A 23,625-nucleotide genomic window follows, 5' to 3' on the forward strand; every position below is an offset into this window, starting at 1 on the left:
GGTGCATCCTACGATTGATACGTGGCAGGACTAATCGGCCGTCCACGCCACGAGGAAATGAGACTCAGATTTGGGCCAAAAAATCGTCCATTCAACCTTTAAAAGGCTTGAAAATTTGTCAAAAATGAACAACACCCATGTGCAATTAGAGGTATTTCTTTTAATTGTTTATGCAATTCCAAATGTGGGCGTGGCAAGCTTGTTAACAAAAATTGCATACTTCTGTATGCTGTCATCTGTAAGCATGTTACCAGTGGCAACCTGAAAAATGGTCATAGACTTGCATTTTGCTTTAAAAGCACTTTGAATGGAATGTATTTTGTCATAAACAGTGGAAATTTGGCACACTTATTCTCCACATCAAACTGAACTTTAGAGCCGAAGTGACATAACTTAATCTCAAACCGTGCGGTCGTGAACATGTGGAATGAAGTAGTATAAAGTTGGTACTGTTTGTGGGGGAGGGATGAGGTGGCAGCAGGATGAGGATGTGCTCTTCACGGTGGCTCGTGCCACGCGGGCACAAGGAAGGCCAGGGCCTTTATCGCCGTGCGCGGCTTTCATTATAATTATAATTAAAAGCTATTTTTTTTTTACTAGGCAATGGTTTGATCCTTTTTCACTGAAACTACCCTCTGCTTTTTACCTTCGTGTTTTTCCTCCTTTTTCTGTGGCTCAAACACCTGACCTTCGAGGCTCATGATTATCTTTATTAAGTTGCCAGTTGGCTGTTTTTTTGTATTTTTTAGTTTAAACTTTATTGTGTGCTCGTTTTGTTTGCTCTGGTGATGTGTGCGTCAGTCTGTGGTGTGTGAGGGACACAGGAGCATTCACAAAGTTGTATTTAGATTTATTCAGTGACACACACATAAACGCAGTAAAAATGGTTGTGTTCCCGTGACACTGCGTGATCTGAGGCCTCTGTTCTGGGGCTCTGGAGCGTTCAGGTTGACTGCAGGCTGTTAGCCAGATGGAGATTACAGCTGCTTAAACAAGCCGAGCTCAGTCAGTACATGATACTTTGGTATCGATCCGCCCATCACGTTTTGAGTGTATTGAAATATAAATACACACACGCGCCATTGCTAAAACAAAAGTTGCCAGCAGAGGGAGCTACAGAGAAAACAGTACAGTCATGCTGCCTCTAACAGTCGAAGAAGACCGTCACTAGCGTTAGCTTAGCTAGCCTGTCCCACAAGTGCTAACTCTGAACCAACCGAGACCGAGTCCACAACCTGCCCCATTACCAGCAGCACCAGCCCCGGTACCAGCCTCCCCCGAGCCCCACCGCGTGTCTGCGGGCCATGCAGCTGTCCACAGGGGAATGAGCCGCAAAGCCCCGGGCTCTCGGTTCAGCGGCGCCCACAGACTGCAGCCTCACTGGAATGACTGGCAGCCCAGCTCCGTGCTCTGTTCCGGGTGAGACCGTTAGGACAGCCCGCTGCGGCTGCGGCCCTCAGCACTCTGTGCGGCACATGTAGAGCGTGGCTCGCGTGTCAACACTGTTACATGAGTGAAAACCCTGTGAAACGTGTGTGAAACGTGTGTGAAACGTGTGTGAAACGTGTGTGAAACAGAGCAGAGCCAGAGCAGAGCCGAGAGGCCGTTAGCACAGGAGAACGTGTCCGTATCGCGGCTGCACTCACAGCCCGGAGCCCCTGACTTTACCGCTGGTTAGCTGATGGCGGCTAACATTCTGCTAACTGCTCTACAAACATCTGCTAACGTCTGTATGTGATCTAATGACCATTGACTGAAGTGTTGTGGGGTTGATCGGAGTGTCACGCCGGCAGAACAAGGCAGAGCTCCGAGGATTACTTTCACTTTGTCTTTAACAGTTACCGCGCTTTCTAAAGCTAACGAGAGGCTTCACGCCTCAAACTGTGTTGGAATCATCGGATACGGCTGATATTTGTGTTTTTGTCTGCAGTAAACGCATGTGTTAGCATCAGTCATGGGATCAACAGTCCACCACTGATCCACTGAGCAAGCAGTAGAGACTCTGAGACTGAGACTCTGAGGCTCTGAGACTGAGACTGAGACTCTGAGACTGAGGCTCTGAGACTGAGGCTCTGAGACTGAGGCTCTGAGACTGAGACTCTGAGACTCTGAGACTGAGACTCTGAGACTGAGGCTCTGAGACTGAGACTGAGACTCTGAGACAGAGGCTCTGAGACTGAGACTCTGAGACTGAGGCTCTGAGACTGAGACTCTTGAGACTCTGAGACTGAGACTCTGAGACTGAGGCTCTGAGCCTGAGACTCTGAGACTGAGACTCTGAGACTGAGACTCTGAGACTCTGAGACTGAGACTCTGAGACTGAGACTCTGAGACTGAGACTCTGAGACTGAGACTCTGAGACTGAGACTCTGAGGCTCTGAGACTGAGGCTCTGAGACTGAGGCTCTGAGACTGAGACTCTGAGACTCTGAGACTCTGAGACTGAGACTCTGAGACTCTGAGACTGAGACACTGAGACTGAGACTGAGACACTGAGACTGAGACACTGAGACTCTGAGACTGAGACACTGAGACACTGAGACACTGAGACTGAGACACTGAGACACTGAGACACTGAGACACTGAGACTGAGACTCTGAGACACTGAGACTGAGACTCTGAGACTGAGACTCTGAGACTGAGACTCTGAGACTGAGACTCTGAGACTGAGGCTCTGACACTGAGACTCTGAGACTGAGACTCTGAGACTGAGACACTGAGACTGAGACACTGAGACTGAGACACTGAGACTCTGAGACTGAGACTCTGAGACTGAGACTCTGAGACTGAGACTGAGACACTGAGACTCTGAGACTCTGAGACTGAGGCTCTGAGACTGAGGCTCTGAGCCTGAGGCTCTGAGCCTGAGGCTCTGAGACTGAGACTCTGAGACTGAGACTCTGAGACTGAGACTCTGAGACTGAGACTCTGAGACTGAGACTCTGAGACACTGAGACTCTGAGACTGAGGCTCTGAGACTGAGACACTGAGACTCTTAAGACTGAGAGACTGAGACTGAGAGACTGAGACTCTGAGACTGAGACTCTGAGACTGAGGCTCTGAGACTGAGACTCTGAGACTGAGACTCTGAGACTGAGACTCTGAGACTGAGACTCTGAGACTGAGACTCTGAGACTCTGAGACTGAGGCTCTGAGACTGAGACTCTGAGACTCTGAGACTCTGAGACTGAGACTCTGAGACTGAGACTCTGAGACTCTGAGACTGAGACTCTGAGACTGAGACTCTGAGACTCTGAGACTGAGACTCTGAGGCTCTGAGACTGAGGCTCTGAGACTGAGGCTCTGAGACTGAGGCTCTGAGACTGAGACTCTGAGACTGAGACTCTGAGACTCTGAGACTGAGACACTGAGACACTGAGACTGAGACACTGAGACACTGAGACTGAGACACTGAGACTGAGACACTGAGACTCTGAGACACTGAGACTGAGACTCTGAGACACTGAGACTGAGACACTGAGACACTGAGACTGAGACACTGAGACACTGAGACTCTGAGACACTGAGACTGAGACACTGAGACTGAGACTCTGAGACTGAGACTCTGAGACTCTGAGACTGAGACTCTGAGACTGAGACTCTGAGACTCTGAGACTGAGACTCTGAGGCTCTGAGACTGAGGCTCTGAGACTGAGGCTCTGAGACTGAGGCTCTGAGACTGAGACTCTGAGACTGAGACTCTGAGACTCTGAGACTGAGACACTGAGACTGAGACACTGAGACTGAGACACTGAGACTGAGACTGAGACACTGAGACTGAGACACTGAGACACTGAGACTGAGACACTGAGACTGAGACACTGAGACTCTGAGACTGAGACACTGAGACACTGAGACTGAGACTCTGAGACTGAGACTCTGAGACTCTGAGACTGAGACTCTGAGACTGAGACTCTGAGACTCTGAGACTGAGACTCTGAGGCTCTGAGACTGAGGCTCTGAGACTGAGGCTCTGAGACTGAGGCTCTGAGACTGAGACTCTGAGACTGAGACTCTGAGACTCTGAGACTGAGACACTGAGACTGAGACACTGAGACACTGAGACTGAGACACTGAGACACTGAGACTGAGACACTGAGACTGAGACACTGAGACTCTGAGACTGAGACACTGAGACACTGAGACTCTGAGACACTGAGACTGAGACACTGAGACACTGAGACTGAGACACTGAGACTGAGACACTGAGACTCTGAGACTGAGACACTGAGACTGAGACTCTGAGACACTGAGACACTGAGACTCTGAGACACTGAGACTGAGACACTGAGACACTGAGACTGAGACTCTGAGACACTGAGACTGAGACACTGAGACTCTGAGACTCTGAGACACTGAGACTGAGACACTGAGACTCTGAGACACTGAGACTGAGACTCTGAGACTGAGACTCTGAGACTGAGACTCTGAGACTGAGACTCTGAGACTGAGACTCTGAGACTGAGACTCTGAGACTGAGACTCTGAGACTGAGACTCTGAGACTGAGACTCTGAGACTGAGACTCTGAGACTGAGACTCTGAGACTGAGAGACTGAGGCTCTGAGACTGAGACACTGAGACTGAGACACTGAGACTGAGACACTGAGACTCTGAGACACTGAGACTCTGAGACTGAGACACTGAGACTCTGAGACTGAGACTCTGAGACTGAGACTCTGAGACTGAGACTCTGAGACTGAGACTGAGACTCTGAGACTGAGACACTGAGACTCTGAGACTGAGACTCTGAGACTGAGACTCTGAGACTGAGACACTGAGACTCTGAGACTGAGACTCTGAGGCTCTCTGAGTTCAATCTAACTGTGCTTAACGGTGTTTTCCTGCTTGTTTGTCTCCAGAGTTGACCGTTCCTCGTTCACCCAGGAGGGAGTAAAGTCCAGAGACCTTGGCCTGGCTGCAGTGTCTCCAAGTGTCCCTGACCCAGCAGTGTCCCACGATGCCTGCACTTCCCCAGACAAACAAGAGGATGGTCAGTCCACATGTGTCACATTTATATGCTGTGGTTAGAACATGTATGAAATCCATTCATCATGAACCTGATGGTTGGTAGGTGTCTTTGTGTCCTTGAGCAGGACACTTCACCCATCTTGTCAACATATACTGTGGTGTAAAGGCAGGTTTATACTTATACTGTCAAAGCATCCTGTTTGTGCTGCACCGCTCCACAAGGACAGACGACTGTTGAGGCGTCTCTGGACGGCAGCTGGATGTAGACTGCTCTAAAGTCTATGACATTTCACTCAAATGTAGTGAATACAATTATATTTCACATTTGACTAAACATTTAGCCTATTTGTCCATAGTGATGGCAAAATGAATCCCCATGAACCAGTTGAGGCTTTGAACCAATAGTATCAATGCACGAGTTGATGCCTCCTGAGGTGTTTCATTTGCTCTAGCTGCAGCTGTCCATTATTTTAGTAATCTATTGATTCTTTCTTTGATTAAACGGTTAATTTTTTGTGCATTCTGTAAACCATTAAAAAGCATATTACATTTAAAAATAAATTATTATATCCTAGTAGAGCTGGGTTTCGATTCAAATTTCAAGAATCGATTCGATTCCGATTTTTACGTTTCAAAATCGTTTTTTTCCGATTTCTCAGATTCCATCCGATTCGCTCCGATTTTGATCTGATTTCCGATTCGCTCCGATTTTGATCTGATTTCCGATTCGCTCCGATTTTGATTGGATCCGGGGGTTAAGGTTATTAAAAATGAAAAATGTATTTGAACCGTTTCCTTCACTTCATGACTGTGTAGAGAAGCAACATATTAAAACTAGTATTATATCAATATTGTATTGGTAGTTACTGATGGAAGACTGATGAAAAGGTTAAGGGTCAATCTACCTTCAAGAGAGAGAATCCTTATCTCTCTTGAAGGTAGATTGAAGTTCACTGAGGGAAATGTAGAAAATAATTTTAATTAAAAAAACAAAAACAAAATTTAATTAAAAAATAAATAAAATCGGTCTTTGGACGTACGAATCGATAATCGGTCATTAATATGTGAATCGATTAAAAATCGGAAAATTGATTATTTTTCTAGCTCTAGTTGCTAGTAATAAATAAGGAGTTTCTGCTTAAAATAACATCTTATTCTTGAGTTCACGTCCCCTAAACAGCAACACTTCACCAATCCAAACTGTTTTGTATATAAAGAATATATAAAGGACTAATTAACTTGTCAGAATGAATTCATTTGCGTTTATGTCACATGACTTAAAATAAGAAACTTAATGTGGAGTGAGGCCAGTGATTCTTGGTGTTTGGAGCTGTAACTGCAGCTTATCATTTTGTAGCATTAGCTCCATGTACCGTTCACTTTAGCCTCCGTGTCTTTAGTTTCATACTCGCGGTGCTGTTTCCGTGGATACATCGGCTGTTTCAAAGCACACCAGAGGAGAGAGCGGTGTATTTTAGACTCAAGTGTGTCTGGGAAGCAGTTTGTTGTGTGAAAGAGGGCTGAGTGTGAAACAAGTCTGCGATGAAGGGGTGAAGACACGGAGGCTAAAGTGAACAGCACACGGAGCTAATGCTGTGAAATGATTTCAGAGTTACAGCTCAAACAACCAAACTCTTCCAGGTCGCACTCGTGAGCTTCAAACACGCCGCTCTCTCCTCTGGTGTGCTTCAGCTCCTGCAGGTTCCAGGAGAACTACGTTAGAAACAAAAGCACCAAAAGTCGTAATGTGCGCGCCGTGCACCACAGATTCACCTGTTTTTAATGATATATGTAAATTAAACGAATCATCGAGACAACAAAATAAAAATTGAAGCTTTTTTATAATCAAATTACTAGAGTAATCGTTTTAGCCCTAATTATCTCCCTCATCGCGTTGTGTAAAGTGATGTCATAAATATAAGATAATCCTGTATGTGGTTGTTCCACTGCAGTAGAAACAGGAGGAAAGGACCGATTATAGGAAGTTTCAAACACACTCTTAATAGAACTCTGATGAACAAAACAAAAAACTCTTATTAACACAACTCCTCTCATATCTTAATAGGGAATGGAGGGGGGAAATAAAATAAAATAGATAAATACAAATATAAAGATAAAAATAAGATAATAAAATAATGATAATAGAATAAAATAAAAATAAAATAAAGTAAAAATAGCTAGCACAAGACTAGGTAAACCATATAAACCATATACAAGTATATTTTCTAGAGAGAAACACACAAATAGAATGATTGATTAGACCTGCTTAAATCCAGATAAGAATACTTGAGCATGCACAGTCTGTAAGAACATGCAGCGTCGATCATCCTTCCACACTCCAGACCAACTCTACACATCCGCCACAGTTCAGCTCTTTCACCGGCACTTCACAGCACACTGTCCCCAACGCAGAGTCCCGAGGCCCCGGGCGCAGAGTCCCGAGGCCCCGGGCGCAGAGTCCCGAGGCCCCGGGCGCAGAGTCCCGAGGCCCCGGGCGCAGAGTCCCGAGGCCCCGGGCGCAGAGTCCCGAGGCCCCGGGCGCAGAGTCCCGAGGCCCCGGGCGCAGAGTCCCGAGGCCCCGGGCGCAGAGTCCCGAGGCCCCGGGCGCAGAGTCCCGAGGCCCCGGGCGCAGAGTCCCGAGGCCCCGGGCGCAGAGTCCCGAGGCCCCGGGCGCAGAGTCCCGAGGCCCCGGGCGCAGAGTCCCGAGGCCCCGGGCGCAGAGTCCCGAGGCCCCGGGCGCAGAGTCCCGAGGCCCCGGGCGCAGAGTCCCGAGGCCCCGGGCGCAGAGTCCCGAGGCCCCGGGCGCAGAGTCCCGAGGCCCCGGGCGCAGAGTCCCGAGGCCCCGGGCGCAGAGTCCCGAGGCCCCGGGCGCAGAGTCCCGAGGCCCCGGGCGCAGAGTCCCGAGGCCCCGGGCGCAGAGTCCCGAGGCCCGAACACATATGTATAATTTAGATATTAATCCTTTTGAAAGGTCAGATTTATAAGCTTAAATATGTTTTCAGTCTAAAGGCTATAATGGTCATAATTCTTTATAGTTTCTTGCTTATAATAAGTCCTTATTTGTAAAAACCTATAAAAGTCAAAGGATTCTTTCACCTCATCAAAGTTCTTCAGATGATTCTCCTTTACAATCTGGTGAAAGACCTTTAGACCTTTTGTTGTCCAGACTTTAAACCTTGAGTCTGAGCTGTAGGTGTGAAGACAACCAGTTTAAGATTGTAACATCTTTGTTCAGTTTGTATGTTTTGATCAGCTCCTTCCATGTTGTAAGAACAGATTTCACCCAAGGATTCTCCACCTCCTCCTCATGACTCAAGCGTCTGTCATCTGCAGTAAGACCTGTACAGGAACCCCCGGCACCACATGACTCTCAGTATAAGACCTGTACAGGAACCTCAGGCACCACATGACTCTCAGTATAAGACCTGTACAGGAACCTCAGGCACCACATGACTCTCAGTATAAGACCTGTACAGGAACCCCCGGCACCACATGACTCTCAGTATAAGACCTGTACAGGAACCTCAGGCACCACATTACTCTCAGTATAAGACCTGTACAGGAACCTCAGGCACCACATGACTCTCAGTATAAGACCTGTACAGGAACCTCAGGCACCACATGACTCTCAGTATAAGACCTGTACAGGAACCTCAGGCACCACATGACTCTCAGTATAAGACCTGTACAGGAACCTCAGGCACCACATGACTCTCAGTATAAGACCTGTACAGGAACCTCAGGCACCACATGACTCTCAGTATAAGACCTGTACAGGAACCTCAGGCACCACATGACTCTCAGTATAAGACCTGTACAGGAACCTCAGGCACCACATGACTCTCAGTATAAGACCTGTACAGGAACCTCAGGCACCACATGACTCTCAGTATAAGACCTGTACAGGAACCTCAGGCACCACATGACTCTCAGTATGAGACCTGTACAGGAACCTCAGGCACCACATGACTCTCAGTATGTTTCCTTTGAGCTTCATATTCTGGGTCACACCAGCAACGCTCTGATCTGAGCTGAAATAAAGTAATTTTTCAAAGAAGGTAAATTTAAGCCTCCTTTTTCTTTTGAAAATTGTAAAGTTTTGAATCAGATACAGGTTCTTTTTCCTTTGCTATTTAAATCTTGAGATTGTTTTATTCCACTCGTCAAACATCCGGTTGGGGATGGAACTCTGAAGAGTCCAGGGCTCAGATGAAGGATATTCTCTTGTACAATCCTTTAATTTTTTCAAATTTCAATAACAATTTGATAAGTTGCATCGCAAAACACCAAAATGACACAGTCAATATTTTCCATTGATGCAACAAAAGTTGGAAAATAAAATTAGTTGTTGATCAAATGATTTAACTTTGATTTAATTTTATGATGGTGTTATTTACAACTTTCCTCCACATCATCATCAGAGGACTATTTGCATGAGTCATTTACATATTAATTGTCTTTACACTCACAAGTTACATATCACCACAGAGTCGTCATGACGATGAGCTGTTTGTATCAGAATGACTTCTCTAACACAACACGTCTTTGTCCTGGACATGAGTGACTTTGACCCTTTGGTTCTCAGGAGCCTCTTCTAGTCTTTTCAGAAGCGGCGATCAGTGGGACCTGGTCACGTCAACACAGCGTCCTACATGTGTCACGTCCACACAGCGTCCTACATGTGTCACGTCCACACAGCGTCCTACATGTGTCACGTCCACACAGCGTCCTACATGTGTCACGTCCACACAGCGTCCTACATGTGTCACGTCCACACAGCGTCCTACATGTGTCACGTCCACACAGCGTCCTACATGTGTCACGTCAACACAGCGTCCTACATGTGTCACGTCAACACAGCGTCCTACATGTGTCACGTCAACACAGCGTCCTACATGTGTCACGTCAACACAGCGTCCTACATGTGTCACGTCCACACAGCGTCCTACATGTGTCACGTCCACACAGCGTCCTACATGTGTCACGTCAACACAGCGTCCTACATGTGTCACGTCCACACAGCGTCCTACATGTGTCACGTCCACACAGCGTCCTACATGTGTCACGTCCACACAGCGTCCTACATGTGTCACGTCAACACAGCGTCCTACATGTGTCACGTCCACACAGCGTCCTACATGTGTCACGTCCACACAGCGTCCTACATGTGTCACGTCAACACAGCGTCCTACATGTGTCACGTCAACACAGCGTCCTACATGTGTCACGTCCACACAGCGTCCTACATGTGTCACGTCCACACAGCGTCCTACATGTGTCACGTCCACACAGCGTCCTACATGTGTCACGTCCACACAGCGTCCTACATGTGTCACGTCAACACAGCGTCCTACATGTGTCACGTCAACACAGCGTCCTACATGTGTCACGTCAACACAGCGTCCTACATGTGTCACGTCAACACAGCGTCCTACATGTGTCACGTCCACACAGCGTCCTACATGTGTCACGTCCACACAGCGTCCTACATGTGTCACGTCCACACAGCGTCCTACATGTGTCACGTCAACACAGCGTCCTACATGTGTCACGTCCACACAGCGTCCTACATGTGTCACGTCCACACAGCGTCCTACATGTGTCACGTCAACACAGCGTCCTACATGTGTCACGTCCACACAGCGTCCTACATGTGTCACGTCAACACAGCGTCCTACATGTGTCACGTCCACACAGCGTCCTACATGTGTCACGTCCACACAGCGTCCTACATGTGTCACGTCAACACAGCGTCCTACATGTGTCACGTCCACACAGCGTCCTACATGTGTCACGTCCACACAGCGTCCTACATGTGTCACGTCCACACAGCGTCCTACATGTGTCACGTCCACACAGCGTCCTACATGTGTCACGTCCACACAGCGTCCTACATGTGTCACGTCAACACAGCGTCCTACATGTGTCACGTCCACACAGCGTCCTACATGTGTCACGTCCACACAGCGTCCTACATGTGTCACGTCCACACAGCGTCCTACATGTGTCACGTCCACACAGCGTCCTACATGTGTCACGTCCACACAGCGTCCTACATGTGTCACGTCCACACAGCGTCCTACATGTGTCACGTCCACACAGCGTCCTACATGTGTCACGTCAACACAGCGTCCTACATGTGTCACGTCAACACAGCGTCCTACATGTGTCACGTCCACACAGCGTCCTACATGTGTCACGTCCACACAGCGTCCTACATGTGTCACGTCCACACAGCGTCCTACATGTGTCACGTCCACACAGCGTCCTACATGTGTCACGTCCACACAGCGTCCTACATGTGTCACGTCCACACAGCGTCCTACATGTGTCACGTCCACACAGCGTCCTACATGTGTCACGTCCACACAGCGTCCTACATGTGTCACGTCAACACAGCGTCCTACATGTGTCACGTCCACACCGTCCTACATGTGTCACGTCCACACAGCGTCCTACATGTGTCACGTCCACACAGCGTCCTACATGTGTCACGTCCACACAGCGTCCTACATGTGTCACGTCCACACAGCGTCCTACATGTGTCACGTCCACACAGCGTCCTACATGTGTCACGTCCACACAGCGTCCTACATGTGTCACGTCCACACAGCGTCCTACATGTGTCACGTCCACACAGCGTCCTACATGTGTCACGTCAACACAGCGTCCTACATGTGTCACGTCCACACAGCGTCCTACATGTGTCACGTCCACACAGCGTCCTACATGTGTCACGTCCACACAGCGTCCTACATGTGTCACGTCCACACAGCGTCCTACATGTGTCACGTCCACACAGCGTCCTACATGTGTCACGTCCACACAGCGTCCTACATGTGTCACGTCCACACAGCGTCCTACATGTGTCACGTCCACACAGCGTCCTACATGTGTCACGTCCACACAGCGTCCTACATGTGTCACGTCCACACAGCGTCCTACATGTGTCACGTCAACACAGCGTCCTACATGTGTCACGCAGCGTCCTACATGTGTCACGTCCACACAGCGTCCTACATGTGTCACGTCAACACAGCGTCCTACATGTGTCACGTCCACACAGCGTCCTACATGTGTCACGTCCACACAGCGTCCTACATGTGTCACGTCCACACAGCGTCCTACATGTGTCACGTCCACACAGCGTCCTACATGTGTCACGTCCACACAGCGTCCTACATGTGTCACGTCAACACAGCGTCCTACATGTGTCACGCAGCGTCCTACATGTGTCACGTCCACACAGCGTCCTACATGTGTCACGTCAACACAGCGTCCTACATGTGTCACGTCAACACAGCGTCCTACATGTGTCACGTCCACACAGCGTCCTACATGTGTCACGTCCACACAGCGTCCTACATGTGTCACGTCAACACAGCGTCCTACATGTGTCACGTCCACACAGCGTCCTACATGTGTCACGTCCACACAGCGTCCTACATGTGTCACGTCAACACAGCGTCCTACATGTGTCACGTCCACACAGCGTCCTACATGTGTCACGTCCACACAGCGTCCTACATGTGTCACGTCCACACAGCGTCCTACATGTGTCACGTCCACACAGCGTCCTACATGTGTCACGTCCACACAGCGTCCTACATGTGTCACGTCCACACAGCGTCCTACATGTGTCACGTCCACACAGCGTCCTACATGTGTCACGTCCACACAGCGTCCTACATGTGTCACGTCAACACAGCGTCCTACATGTGTCACGTCCACACAGCGTCCTACATGTGTCACGTCCACACAGCGTCCTACATGTGTCACGTCCACACAGCGTCCTACATGTGTCACGTCCACACAGCGTCCTACATGTGTCACGTCCACACAGCGTCCTACATGTGTCACGTCCACACAGCGTCCTACATGTGTCACGTCCACACAGCGTCCTACATGTGTCACGTCCACACAGCGTCCTACATGTGTCACGTCCACACAGCGTCCTACATGTGTCACGTCAACACAGCGTCCTACATGTGTCACGTCAACACAGCGTCCTACATGTGTCACGTCCACGCAGCGTCCTACATGTGTCACGTCCACGCAGCGTCCTACATGTGTCACGTCCACGCAGCGTCCTACATGTGTCACGTCAACGCAGCGTCCTACATGTGTCACGTCCACGCAGCGTCCTACATGTGTCACGCAGCGTCCTACATGTGTCACGCAGCGTCCTACATGTGTCACGTCCACACAGCGTCCTACATGTGTCACGTCCACACAGCGTCCTACATGTGTCACGTCAACACAGCGTCCTACATGTGTCACGCAGCGTCCTACATGTGTCACGTCCACACAGCGTCCTACATGTGTCACGTCAACACAGCGTCCTACATGTGTCACGTCCACACACGTCCTACATGTGTCACGTCCACACAGCGTCCTACATGTGTCACGTCCACACAGCGTCCTACATGTGTCACGTCAACACAGCGTCCTACATGTGTCACGTCCACACAGCGTCCTACATGTGTCACGTCCACACAGCGTCCTACATGTGTCACGTCCACACAGCGTCCTACATGTGTCACGTCAACACAGCGTCCTACATGTGTCACGCAGCGTCCTACATGTGTCACGTCCACGCAGCGTCCTACATGTGTCACGCAGCGTCCTACATGTGTCACGTCCACGCAGCGTCCTACATGTGTCACGTCCACGCAGCGTCCTACATGTGTCACGTCCACGCAGCGTCCTACATGTGTCACGTCCACGCAGCGTCCTACATGTGTCACGTCAACGCAGCGTCCTACATGTGTCACGCAGCGTCCTACATGTGTCACGTCCACACAGCGTCCTACATGTGTCACGTCAACACAGCGTCCTACATGTGTCACGTCCACACAGCGTCCTACATGTGTCACGTCAACACAGCGTCCTACATGTGTCACGTCAACACAGCGTCCTACATGTGTCACGTCCACACAGCGTCCTACATGTGTCACGTCCACACAGCGTCCTACATGTGTCACGTCCACACAGCGTCCTACATGTGTCACGTCAACACAGCGTCCTACATGTGTCACGTCCACACAGCGTCCTACATGTGTCACGTCCACACAGCGTCCTACATGTGTCACGTCAACACAGCGTCCTACATGTGTCACGTCCACACCGTCCTACATGTGTCACGTCCACACAGCGTCCTACATGTGTCACGTCCACACAGCGTCCTACATGTGTCACGTCCACACAGCGTCCTACATGTGTCACGTCCACACAGCGTCCTACATGTGTCACGTCCACACAGCGTCCTACATGTGTCACGTCAACACAGCGTCCTACATGTCACGTCCACACAGCGTCCTACATGTGTCACGTCAACACAGCGTCCTACATGTGTCACGTCCACACAGCGTCCTACATGTGTCACGTCAACACAGCGTCCTACATGTGTCACGTCCACACAGCGTCCTACATGTGTCACGTCCACACAGCGTCCTACATGTGTCACGTCAACACAGCGTCCTACATGTGTCACGTCCACACAGCGTCCTACATGTGTCACGTCCACACAGCGTCCTACATGTGTCACGTCCACACAGCGTCCTACATGTGTCACGTCCACACAGCGTCCTACATGTGTCACGTCAACACAGCGTCCTACATGTGTCACGCAGCGTCCTACATGTGTCACGTCCACACAGCGTCCTACATGTGTCACGTCCACACAGCGTCCTACATGTGTCACGTCCACACAGCGTCCTACATGTGTCACGTCCACACAGCGTCCTACATGTGTCACGTCCACACAGCGTCCTACATGTGTCACGTCCACACAGCGTCCTACATGTGTCACGTCCACACAGCGTCCTACATGTGTCACGTCAACACAGCGTCCTACATGTGTCACGTCAACACAGCGTCCTACATGTGTCACGTCAACACAGCGTCCTACATGTGTCACGTCAACACAGCGTCCTACATGTGTCACGTCCACACAGCGTCCTACATGTGTCACGTCCACACAGCGTCCTACATGTGTCACGTCAACACAGCGTCCTACATGTGTCACGCAGCGTCCTACATGTGTCACGCAGCGTCCTACATGTGTCACGCAGCGTCCTACATGTGTCACGCAGCGTCCTACATGTGTCACGCAGCGTCCTACATGTGTCACGTCCACGCAGCGTCCTACATGTGTCACGTCCACGCAGCGTCCTACATGTGTCACGTCCACACAGCGTCCTACATGTGTCACGTCAACACAGCGTCCTACATGTGTCACGCAGCGTCCTACATGTGTCACGTCAACACAGCGTCCTACATGTGTCACGTCAACACAGCGTCCTACATGTGTCACGTCCACACAGCGTCCTACATGTGTCACGTCCACACAGCGTCCTACATGTGTCACGTCCACACAGCGTCCTACATGTGTCACGTCCACACAGCGTCCTACATGTGTCACGTCCACACAGCGTCCTACATGTGTCACGTCCACACAGCGTCCTACATGTGTCACGTCCACACAGCGTCCTACATGTGTCACGTCCACACAGCGTCCTACATGTGTCACGTCCACACAGCGTCCTACATGTGTCACGCAGCGTCCTACATGTGTCACGCAGCGTCCTACATGTGTCACGTCCACGCAGCGTCCTACATGTGTCACGTCCACGCAGCGTCCTACATGTGTCACGTCCACGCAGCGTCCTACATGTGTCACGTCCACACAGCGTCCTACATGTGTCACGTCCACACAGCGTCCTACATGTGTCACGTCCACACAGCGTCCTACATGTGTCACGTCAACACAGCGTCCTACATGTGTCACGCAGCGTCCTACATGTGTCACGTCCACACAGCGTCCTACATGTGTCACGTCAACACAGCGTCCTACATGTGTCACGTCAACACAGCGTCCTACATGTGTCACGTCCACACAGCGTCCTACATGTGTCACGTCAACACAGCGTCCTACATGTGTCACGTCCACACAGCGTCCTACATGTGTCACGTCCACACAGCGTCCTACATGTGTCACGTCCACACAGCGTCCTACATGTGTCACGTCAACACAGCGTCCTACATGTGTCACGTCCACACAGCGTCCTACATGTGTCACGTCCACACAGCGTCCTACATGTGTCACGTCCACACAGCGTCCTACATGTGTCACGTCCACACAGCGTCCTACATGTGTCACGTCCACACAGCGTCCTACATGTGTCACGTCCACACAGCGTCCTACATGTGTCACGTCCACACAGCGTCCTACATGTGTCACGTCCACACAGCGTCCTACATGTGTCACGTCAACACAGCGTCCTACATGTGTCACGTCCACACAGCGTCCTACATGTGTCACGTCCACACAGCGTCCTACATGTGTCACGTCCACACAGCGTCCTACATGTGTCACGTCCACACAGCGTCCTACATGTGTCACGTCCACACAGCGTCCTACATGTGTCACGTCCACACAGCGTCCTACATGTGTCACGTCCACACAGCGTCCTACATGTGTCACGTCAACACAGCGTCCTACATGTGTCACGTCCACACAGCGTCCTACATGTGTCACGTCCACACAGCGTCCTACATGTGTCACGTCAACACAGCGTCCTACATGTGTCACGCAGCGTCCTACATGTGTCACGTCCACGCAGCGTCCTACATGTGTCACGCAGCGTCCTACATGTGTCACGTCCACGCAGCGTCCTACATGTGTCACGTCCACACAGCGTCCTACATGTGTCACGTCCACACAGCGTCCTACATGTGTCACGTCCACACAGCGTCCTACATGTGTCACGTCAACACAGCGTCCTACATGTGTCACGCAGCGTCCTACATGTGTCACGTCCACACAGCGTCCTACATGTGTCACGTCAACACAGCGTCCTACATGTGTCACGTCCACACAGCGTCCTACATGTGTCACGTCAACACAGCGTCCTGCATGTGTCACGTCCACACAGCGTCCTGCATGTGTCACGTCCACACAGCGTCCTACATGTGTCACGTCAACACAGCGTCCTACATGTGTCACGTCCACACAGCGCCCTGCATGTGTCACGTCAACACAGCGCCCTGCATGTGTCACGTCCACACAGCGTCCTACATGTGTCACGTCAACACAGCGTCCTGCATGTGTCACGTCAACACAGCGTCCTACATGTGTCACGTCAACACAGCGTCCTACATGTGTCACGTCCACACAGCGTCCTACATGTGTCACGTCCACACAGCGTCCTACATGTGTCACGTCCACACAGCGTCCTACATGTGTCACGTCAACACAGCGTCCTACATGTGTCACGTCCACACAGCGTCCTACATGTGTCACGTCCACACAGCGTCCTACATGTGTCACGTCCACACAGCGTCCTACATGTGTCACGTCCACACAGCGTCCTACATGTGTCACGTCCACACAGCGTCCTACATGTGTCACGTCAACACAGCGTCCTACATGTGTCACGCAGCGTCCTACATGTGTCACGCAGCGTCCTACATGTGTCACGCAGCGTCCTACATGTGTCACGTCAACACAGCGTCCTACATGTGTCACGTCCACACAGCGTCCTACATGTGTCACGTCCACACAGCGTCCTACATGTGTCACGTCCACACAGCGTCCTACATGTGTCACGTCCACACAGCGTCCTACATGTGTCACGTCCACACAGCGTCCTACATGTGTCACGTCAACACAGCGTCCTACATGTGTCACGTCAACACAGCGTCCTACATGTGTCACGTCAACACAGCGTCCTACATGTGTCACGTCAACACAGCGTCCTACATGTGTCACGTCAACACAGCGTCCTACATGTGTCACGTCAACACAGCGTCCTACATGTGTCACGTCAACACAGCGTCCTGCATGTGTCACGTCAACACAGCGTCCTGCATGTGTCACGTCAACACAGCGTCCTGCATGTGTCACGTCCACACAGCGTCCTGCATGTGTCACGTCAACACAGCGTCCTGCATGTGTCACGTCAACACAGCGTCCTGCATGTGTCACGTCCACACAGCGTCCTGCATGTGTCACGTCAACACAGCGTCCTGCATGTGTCACGTCCACACAGCGTCCTGCATGTGTCACGTCCACACAGCGTCCTGCATGTGTCACGTCCACACAGCGTCCTACATGTGTCACGTCAACACAGCGTCCTACATGTGTCACGCAGCGTCCTACATGTGTCACGTCCACGCAGCGTCCTACATGTGTCACGCAGCGTCCTACATGTGTCACGTCCACACAGCGTCCTACATGTGTCACGTCCACACAGCGTCCTACATGTGTCACGTCCACACAGCGTCCTACATGTGTCACGTCCACACAGCGTCCTACATGTGTCACGTCAACACAGCGTCCTACATGTGTCACGCAGCGTCCTACATGGGTCACGTCAACACAGCGTCCTACATGTGTCACGTCAACACGGCGTCCTACATGTGTCACGTCCACACAGCGTCCTACATGTGTCACGTCCACACAGCGTCCTACATGTGTCACGTCCACACAGCGTCCTACATGTGTCACGTCCACACAGCGTCCTACATGTGTCACGTCAACACAGCGTCCTACATGTGTCACGTCCACACAGCGTCCTACATGTGTCACGTCAACACAGCGTCCTACATGTGTCACGTCAACACAGCGTCCTACATGTGTCACGTCAACACAGCGTCCTACATGTGTCACGTCAACACAGCGTCCTACATGTGTCACGTCCACACAGCGTCCTACATGTGTCACGTCCACACAGCGTCCTACATGTGTCACGTCCACACAGCGTCCTACATGTGTCACGTCAACACAGCGTCCTACATGTGTCACGCAGCGTCCTACATGTGTCACGTCCACACAGCGTCCTACATGTGTCACGTCAACACAGCGTCCTACATGTGTCACGTCCACACAGCGTCCTACATGTGTCACGTCCACACAGCGTCCTACATGTGTCACGTCCACACAGCGTCCTACATGTGTCACGTCCACACAGCGTCCTACATGTGTCACGTCAACACAGCGTCCTACATGTGTCACGTCCACACAGCGTCCTACATGTGTCACGTCCACACAGCGTGCTACATGTGTCACGTCCACACAGCGTCCTACATGTGTCACGTCAACACAGCGTCCTACATGTGTCACGTCCACACAGCGTCCTACATGTGTCACGTCAACACAGCGTCCTACATGTGTCACGTCAACACAGCGTCCTACATGTGTCACGTCAACACAGCGTCCTACATGTGTCACGTCAACACAGCGTCCTACATGTGTCACGTCAACACAGCGTCCTACATGTGTCACGTCAACACAGCGTCCTACATGTGTCACGTCAACACAGCGTCCTACATGTGTCACGTCAACACAGCGTCCTACATGTGTCACGTCAACACAGCGTCCTACATGTGTCACGTCAACACAGCGTCCTACATGTGTCACGTCCACACAGCGTCCTGCATGTGTCACGTCAACACAGCGTCCTGCATGTGTCACGTCCACACAGCGTCCTGCATGTGTCACGTCAACACAGCGTCCTGCATGTGTCACGTCAACACAGCGTCCTACATGTGTCACGTCAACACAGCGTCCTACATGTGTCACGTCCACACAGCGTCCTACATGTGTCACGTCCACACAGCGTCCTACATGTGTCACGTCCACACAGCGTCCTACATGTGTCACGTCCACACAGCGTCCTACATGTGTCACGTCAACACAGCGTCCTACATGTGTCACGCAGCGTCCTACATGTGTCACGTCAACACAGCGTCCTACATGTGTCACGTCAACACAGCGTCCTGCATGTGTCACGTCCACACAGCGTCCTGCATGTGTCACGTCCACACAGCGTCCTACATGTGTCACGTCAACACAGCGTCCTGCATGTGTCACGTCCACACAGCGTCCTGCATGTGTCACGTCCACACAGCGTCCTGCATGTGTCACGTCCACACAGCGTCCTGCATGTGTCACGTCAACACAGCGTCCTGCATGTGTCACGTCAACACAGCGTCCTACATGTGTCTCGTCAACACAGCGTCCTACATGTGTCTCGTCAACACAGCGTCCTACATGTGTCACGTCCACACAGCGTCCTACATGTGTCACTTCCACACAGCGTCCTACATGTGTCTCGTCAACACAGCGTCCTACATGTGTCACGTCCACACAGCGTCCTACATGTGTCACGTCCACACAGCGTCCTACATGTGTCACGTCCACACAGCGTCCTACATGTGTCACGTCAACACAGCGTCCTACATGTGTCACGTCAACACAGCGTCCTACATGTGTCACGCAGCGTCCTACATGTGTCACGTCCACGCAGCGTCCTACATGTGTCACGTCCACACAGCGTCCTACATGTGTCACGTCCACACAGCGTCCTACATGTGTCGAGTCCACACAGCGTCCTACATGTGTCACGTCCACACAGCGTCCTACATGTGTCACGTCAACACAGCGTCCTACATGTGTCACGCAGCGTCCTACATGTGTCACGTCCACGCAGCGTCCTACATGTGTCACGTCCACGCAGCGTCCTACATGTGTCACGTCAACGCAGCGTCCTACATGTGTCACGCAGCGTCCTACATGTGTCACGTCCACACAGCGTCCTACATGTGTCACGTCCACACAGCGTCCTACATGTGTCACGTCAACGCAGCGTCCTACATGTGTCACGCAGCGTCCTACATGTGTCACGTCCACACAGCGTCCTACATGTGTCACGTCCACACAGCGTCCTACATGTGTCACGTCAACGCAGCGTCCTACATGTGTCACGCAGCGTCCTACATGTGTCACGTCCACACAGCGTCCTACATGTGTCACGTCCACACAGCGTCCTACATGTGTCACGTCAACGCAGCGTCCTACATGTGTCACGTCAACGCAGCGTCCTACATGTGTCACGTCAACGCAGCGTCCTACATGTGTCACGCAGCGTCCTACATGTGTCACGTCAACGCAGCGTCCTACATGTGTCACGTCAACGCAGCGTCCTACATGTGTCACGTCAACGCAGCGTCCTACATGTGTCACGTCCACGCAGCGTCCTACATGTGTCACGTCCACGCAGCGTCCTACATGTGTCACGTCCACGCAGCGTCCTACATGTGTCACGTCCACACAGCGTCCTACATGTGTCACGTCCACACAGCGTCCTACATGTGTCACGTCCACACAGCGTCCTACATGTGTCACCTCCACGCAGCGTCCTACATGTGTCACGTCCACGCAGCGTCCTACATGTGTCACGTCCACGCAGCGTCCTACATGTGTCACGTCAACGCAGCGTCCTACATGTGTCACGCAGCGTCCTACATGTGTCACGTCAACGCAGCGTCCTACATGTGTCACGTCAACGCAGCGTCCTACATGTGTCACGTCAACGCAGCGTCCTACATGTGTCACGCAGCGTCCTACATGTGTAACGTCCACGCAGCGTCCTACATGTGTCACGTCAACGCAGCGTCCTACATGTGTCACGTCAACGCAGCGTCCTACATGTGTCACGTCCACGCAGCGTCCTACATGTGTCACGTCCACGCAGCGTCCTACATGTGTCACGTCCACGCAGCGTCCTACATGTGTCACGTCCACGCAGCGTCCTACATGTGTCACGTCCACGCAGCGTCCTACATGTGTCACGTCCACGCAGCGTCCTACATGTGTCACGTCCACGCAGCGTCCTACATGTGTCACGTCCACGCAGCGTCCTACATGTGTCACGTCCACGCAGCGTCCTACATGTGTCACGTCCACGCAGCGTCCTACATGTGTCACGTCCACGCAGCGTCCTACATGTGTCACGTCCACGCAGCGTCCTACATGTGTCACGTCCACGCAGCGTCCTACATGTGTCACGTCCACGCAGCGTCCTACATGTGTCACGTCCACGCAGCGTCCTACATGTGTCACGTCCACACAGCGTCCTACATGTGTCACGTCCACACAGCGTCCTACATGTGTCACGTCCACACAGCGTCCTACATGTGTCACGTCCACACAGCGTCCTACATGTGTCACGTCCACACAGCGTCCTACATGTGTCACGTCAACACAGCGTCCTACATGTGTCACGTCAACACAGCGTCCTACATGTGTCACGTCAACACAGCGTCCTACATGTGTCACGTCCACACAGCGTCCTACATGTGTCACGTCCACACAGCGTCCTACATGTGTCACGTCCACACAGCGTCCTACATGTGTCACGTCCACACAGCGTCCTACATGTGTCACGTCCACACAGCGTCCTACATGTGTCACGTCCACACAGCGTCCTACATGTGTCACGTCCACACAGCGTCCTACATGTGTCACGTCCACACAGCGTCCTACATGTGTCACGTCCACACAGCGTCCTACATGTGTCACGTCCACACAGCGTCCTACATGTGTCACGTCAACACAGCGTCCTACATGTGTCACGTCAACACAGCGTCCTACATGTGTCACGTCAACACAGCGTCCTACATGTGTCACGTCAACGCAGCGTCCTACATGTGTCACGTCAACGCAGCGTCCTACATGTGTCACGTCCACGCAGCGTCCTACATGTGTCACGTCCACACAGCGTCCTACATGTGTCACGCAGCGTCCTACATGTGTCACGTCCACACAGCGTCCTACATGTGTCACGTCCACACAGCGTCCTACATGTGTCACGTCAACACAGCGTCCTACATGTGTCACGTCAACACAGCGTCCTACATGTGTCACGTCAACACAGCGTCCTACATGTGTCACGTCAACACAGCGTCCTACATGTGTCACGTCCACACAGCGTCCTACATGTGTCACGTCCACACAGCGTCCTACATGTGTCACGTCAACACAGCGTCCTACATGTGTCACGTCAACACAGCGTCCTACATGTGTCACGTCCACACAGCGTCCTACATGTGTCACGTCAACACAGCGTCCTACATGTGTCACGTCCACACCGTCCTACATGTGTCACGTCCACACAGCGTCCTACATGTGTCACGTCCACACAGCGTCCTACATGTGTCACGTCCACACAGCGTCCTACATGTGTCACGTCAACACAGCGTCCTACATGTGTCACGTCCACACAGCGTCCTACATGTGTCACGTCCACACAGCGTCCTACATGTGTCACGTCAACACAGCGTCCTGCATGTGTCACGTCAACACAGCGTCCTGCATGTGTCACGTCAACACAGCGTCCTGCATGTGTCACGTCCACACAGCGTCCTGCATGTGTCACGTCCACACAGCGTCCTGCATGTGTCACGTCCACACAGCGTCCTGCATGTGTCACGTCCACACAGCGTCCTGCATGTGTCACGTCCACACAGCGTCCTGCATGTGTCACGTCCACACAGCGTCCTGCATGTGTCACGTCCACACAGCGTCCTGCATGTGTCACGTCCACACAGCGTCCTGCATGTGTCACGTCCACACAGCGTCCTGCATGTGTCACGTCCACACAGCGTCCTGCATGTGTCACGTCAACACAGCGTCCTGCATGTGTCACGTCCACACAGCGTCCTGCATGTGTCACGTCAACACAGCGTCCTGCATGTGTCACGTCCACACAGCGTCCTGCATGTGTCACGTCCACACAGCGTCCTGCATGTGTCACGTCAACACAGCGTCCTGCATGTGTCACGTCCACACAGCGTCCTGCATGTGTCACGTCC

At 51.8% G+C, this 23,625-nt stretch overlaps 1 protein-coding gene across 1 annotated transcript in view; it reads left to right on the forward strand.

The window, feature by feature from the left end:
* Window positions 1-1,145: 1,145 nt before the first annotated feature.
* The window catches only part of smg1 (SMG1 nonsense mediated mRNA decay associated PI3K related kinase), a 185,572-nt gene continuing 163,092 nt past the window's right edge, over window positions 1,146-23,625 (forward strand). The window contains exons 1-2 of the mRNA XM_072442335.1: window positions 1,146-1,419; window positions 4,860-4,990. Coding sequence (XP_072298436.1) covers window positions 1,325-1,419; window positions 4,860-4,990 — 226 coding nt within the window. The 5' untranslated portion in view covers window positions 1,146-1,324. The remainder of the gene's footprint in view (window positions 1,420-4,859; window positions 4,991-23,625) is intronic.

Source organism: Eucyclogobius newberryi, unplaced genomic scaffold, assembly GCF_026437365.1.
Source record: "Eucyclogobius newberryi isolate DKJ021-1_F unplaced genomic scaffold, fEucNew1.0.hap1 SCAF_13, whole genome shotgun sequence".
In the NCBI taxonomy this organism is placed as follows: domain Eukaryota; kingdom Metazoa; phylum Chordata; class Actinopteri; order Gobiiformes; family Gobiidae; genus Eucyclogobius; species Eucyclogobius newberryi.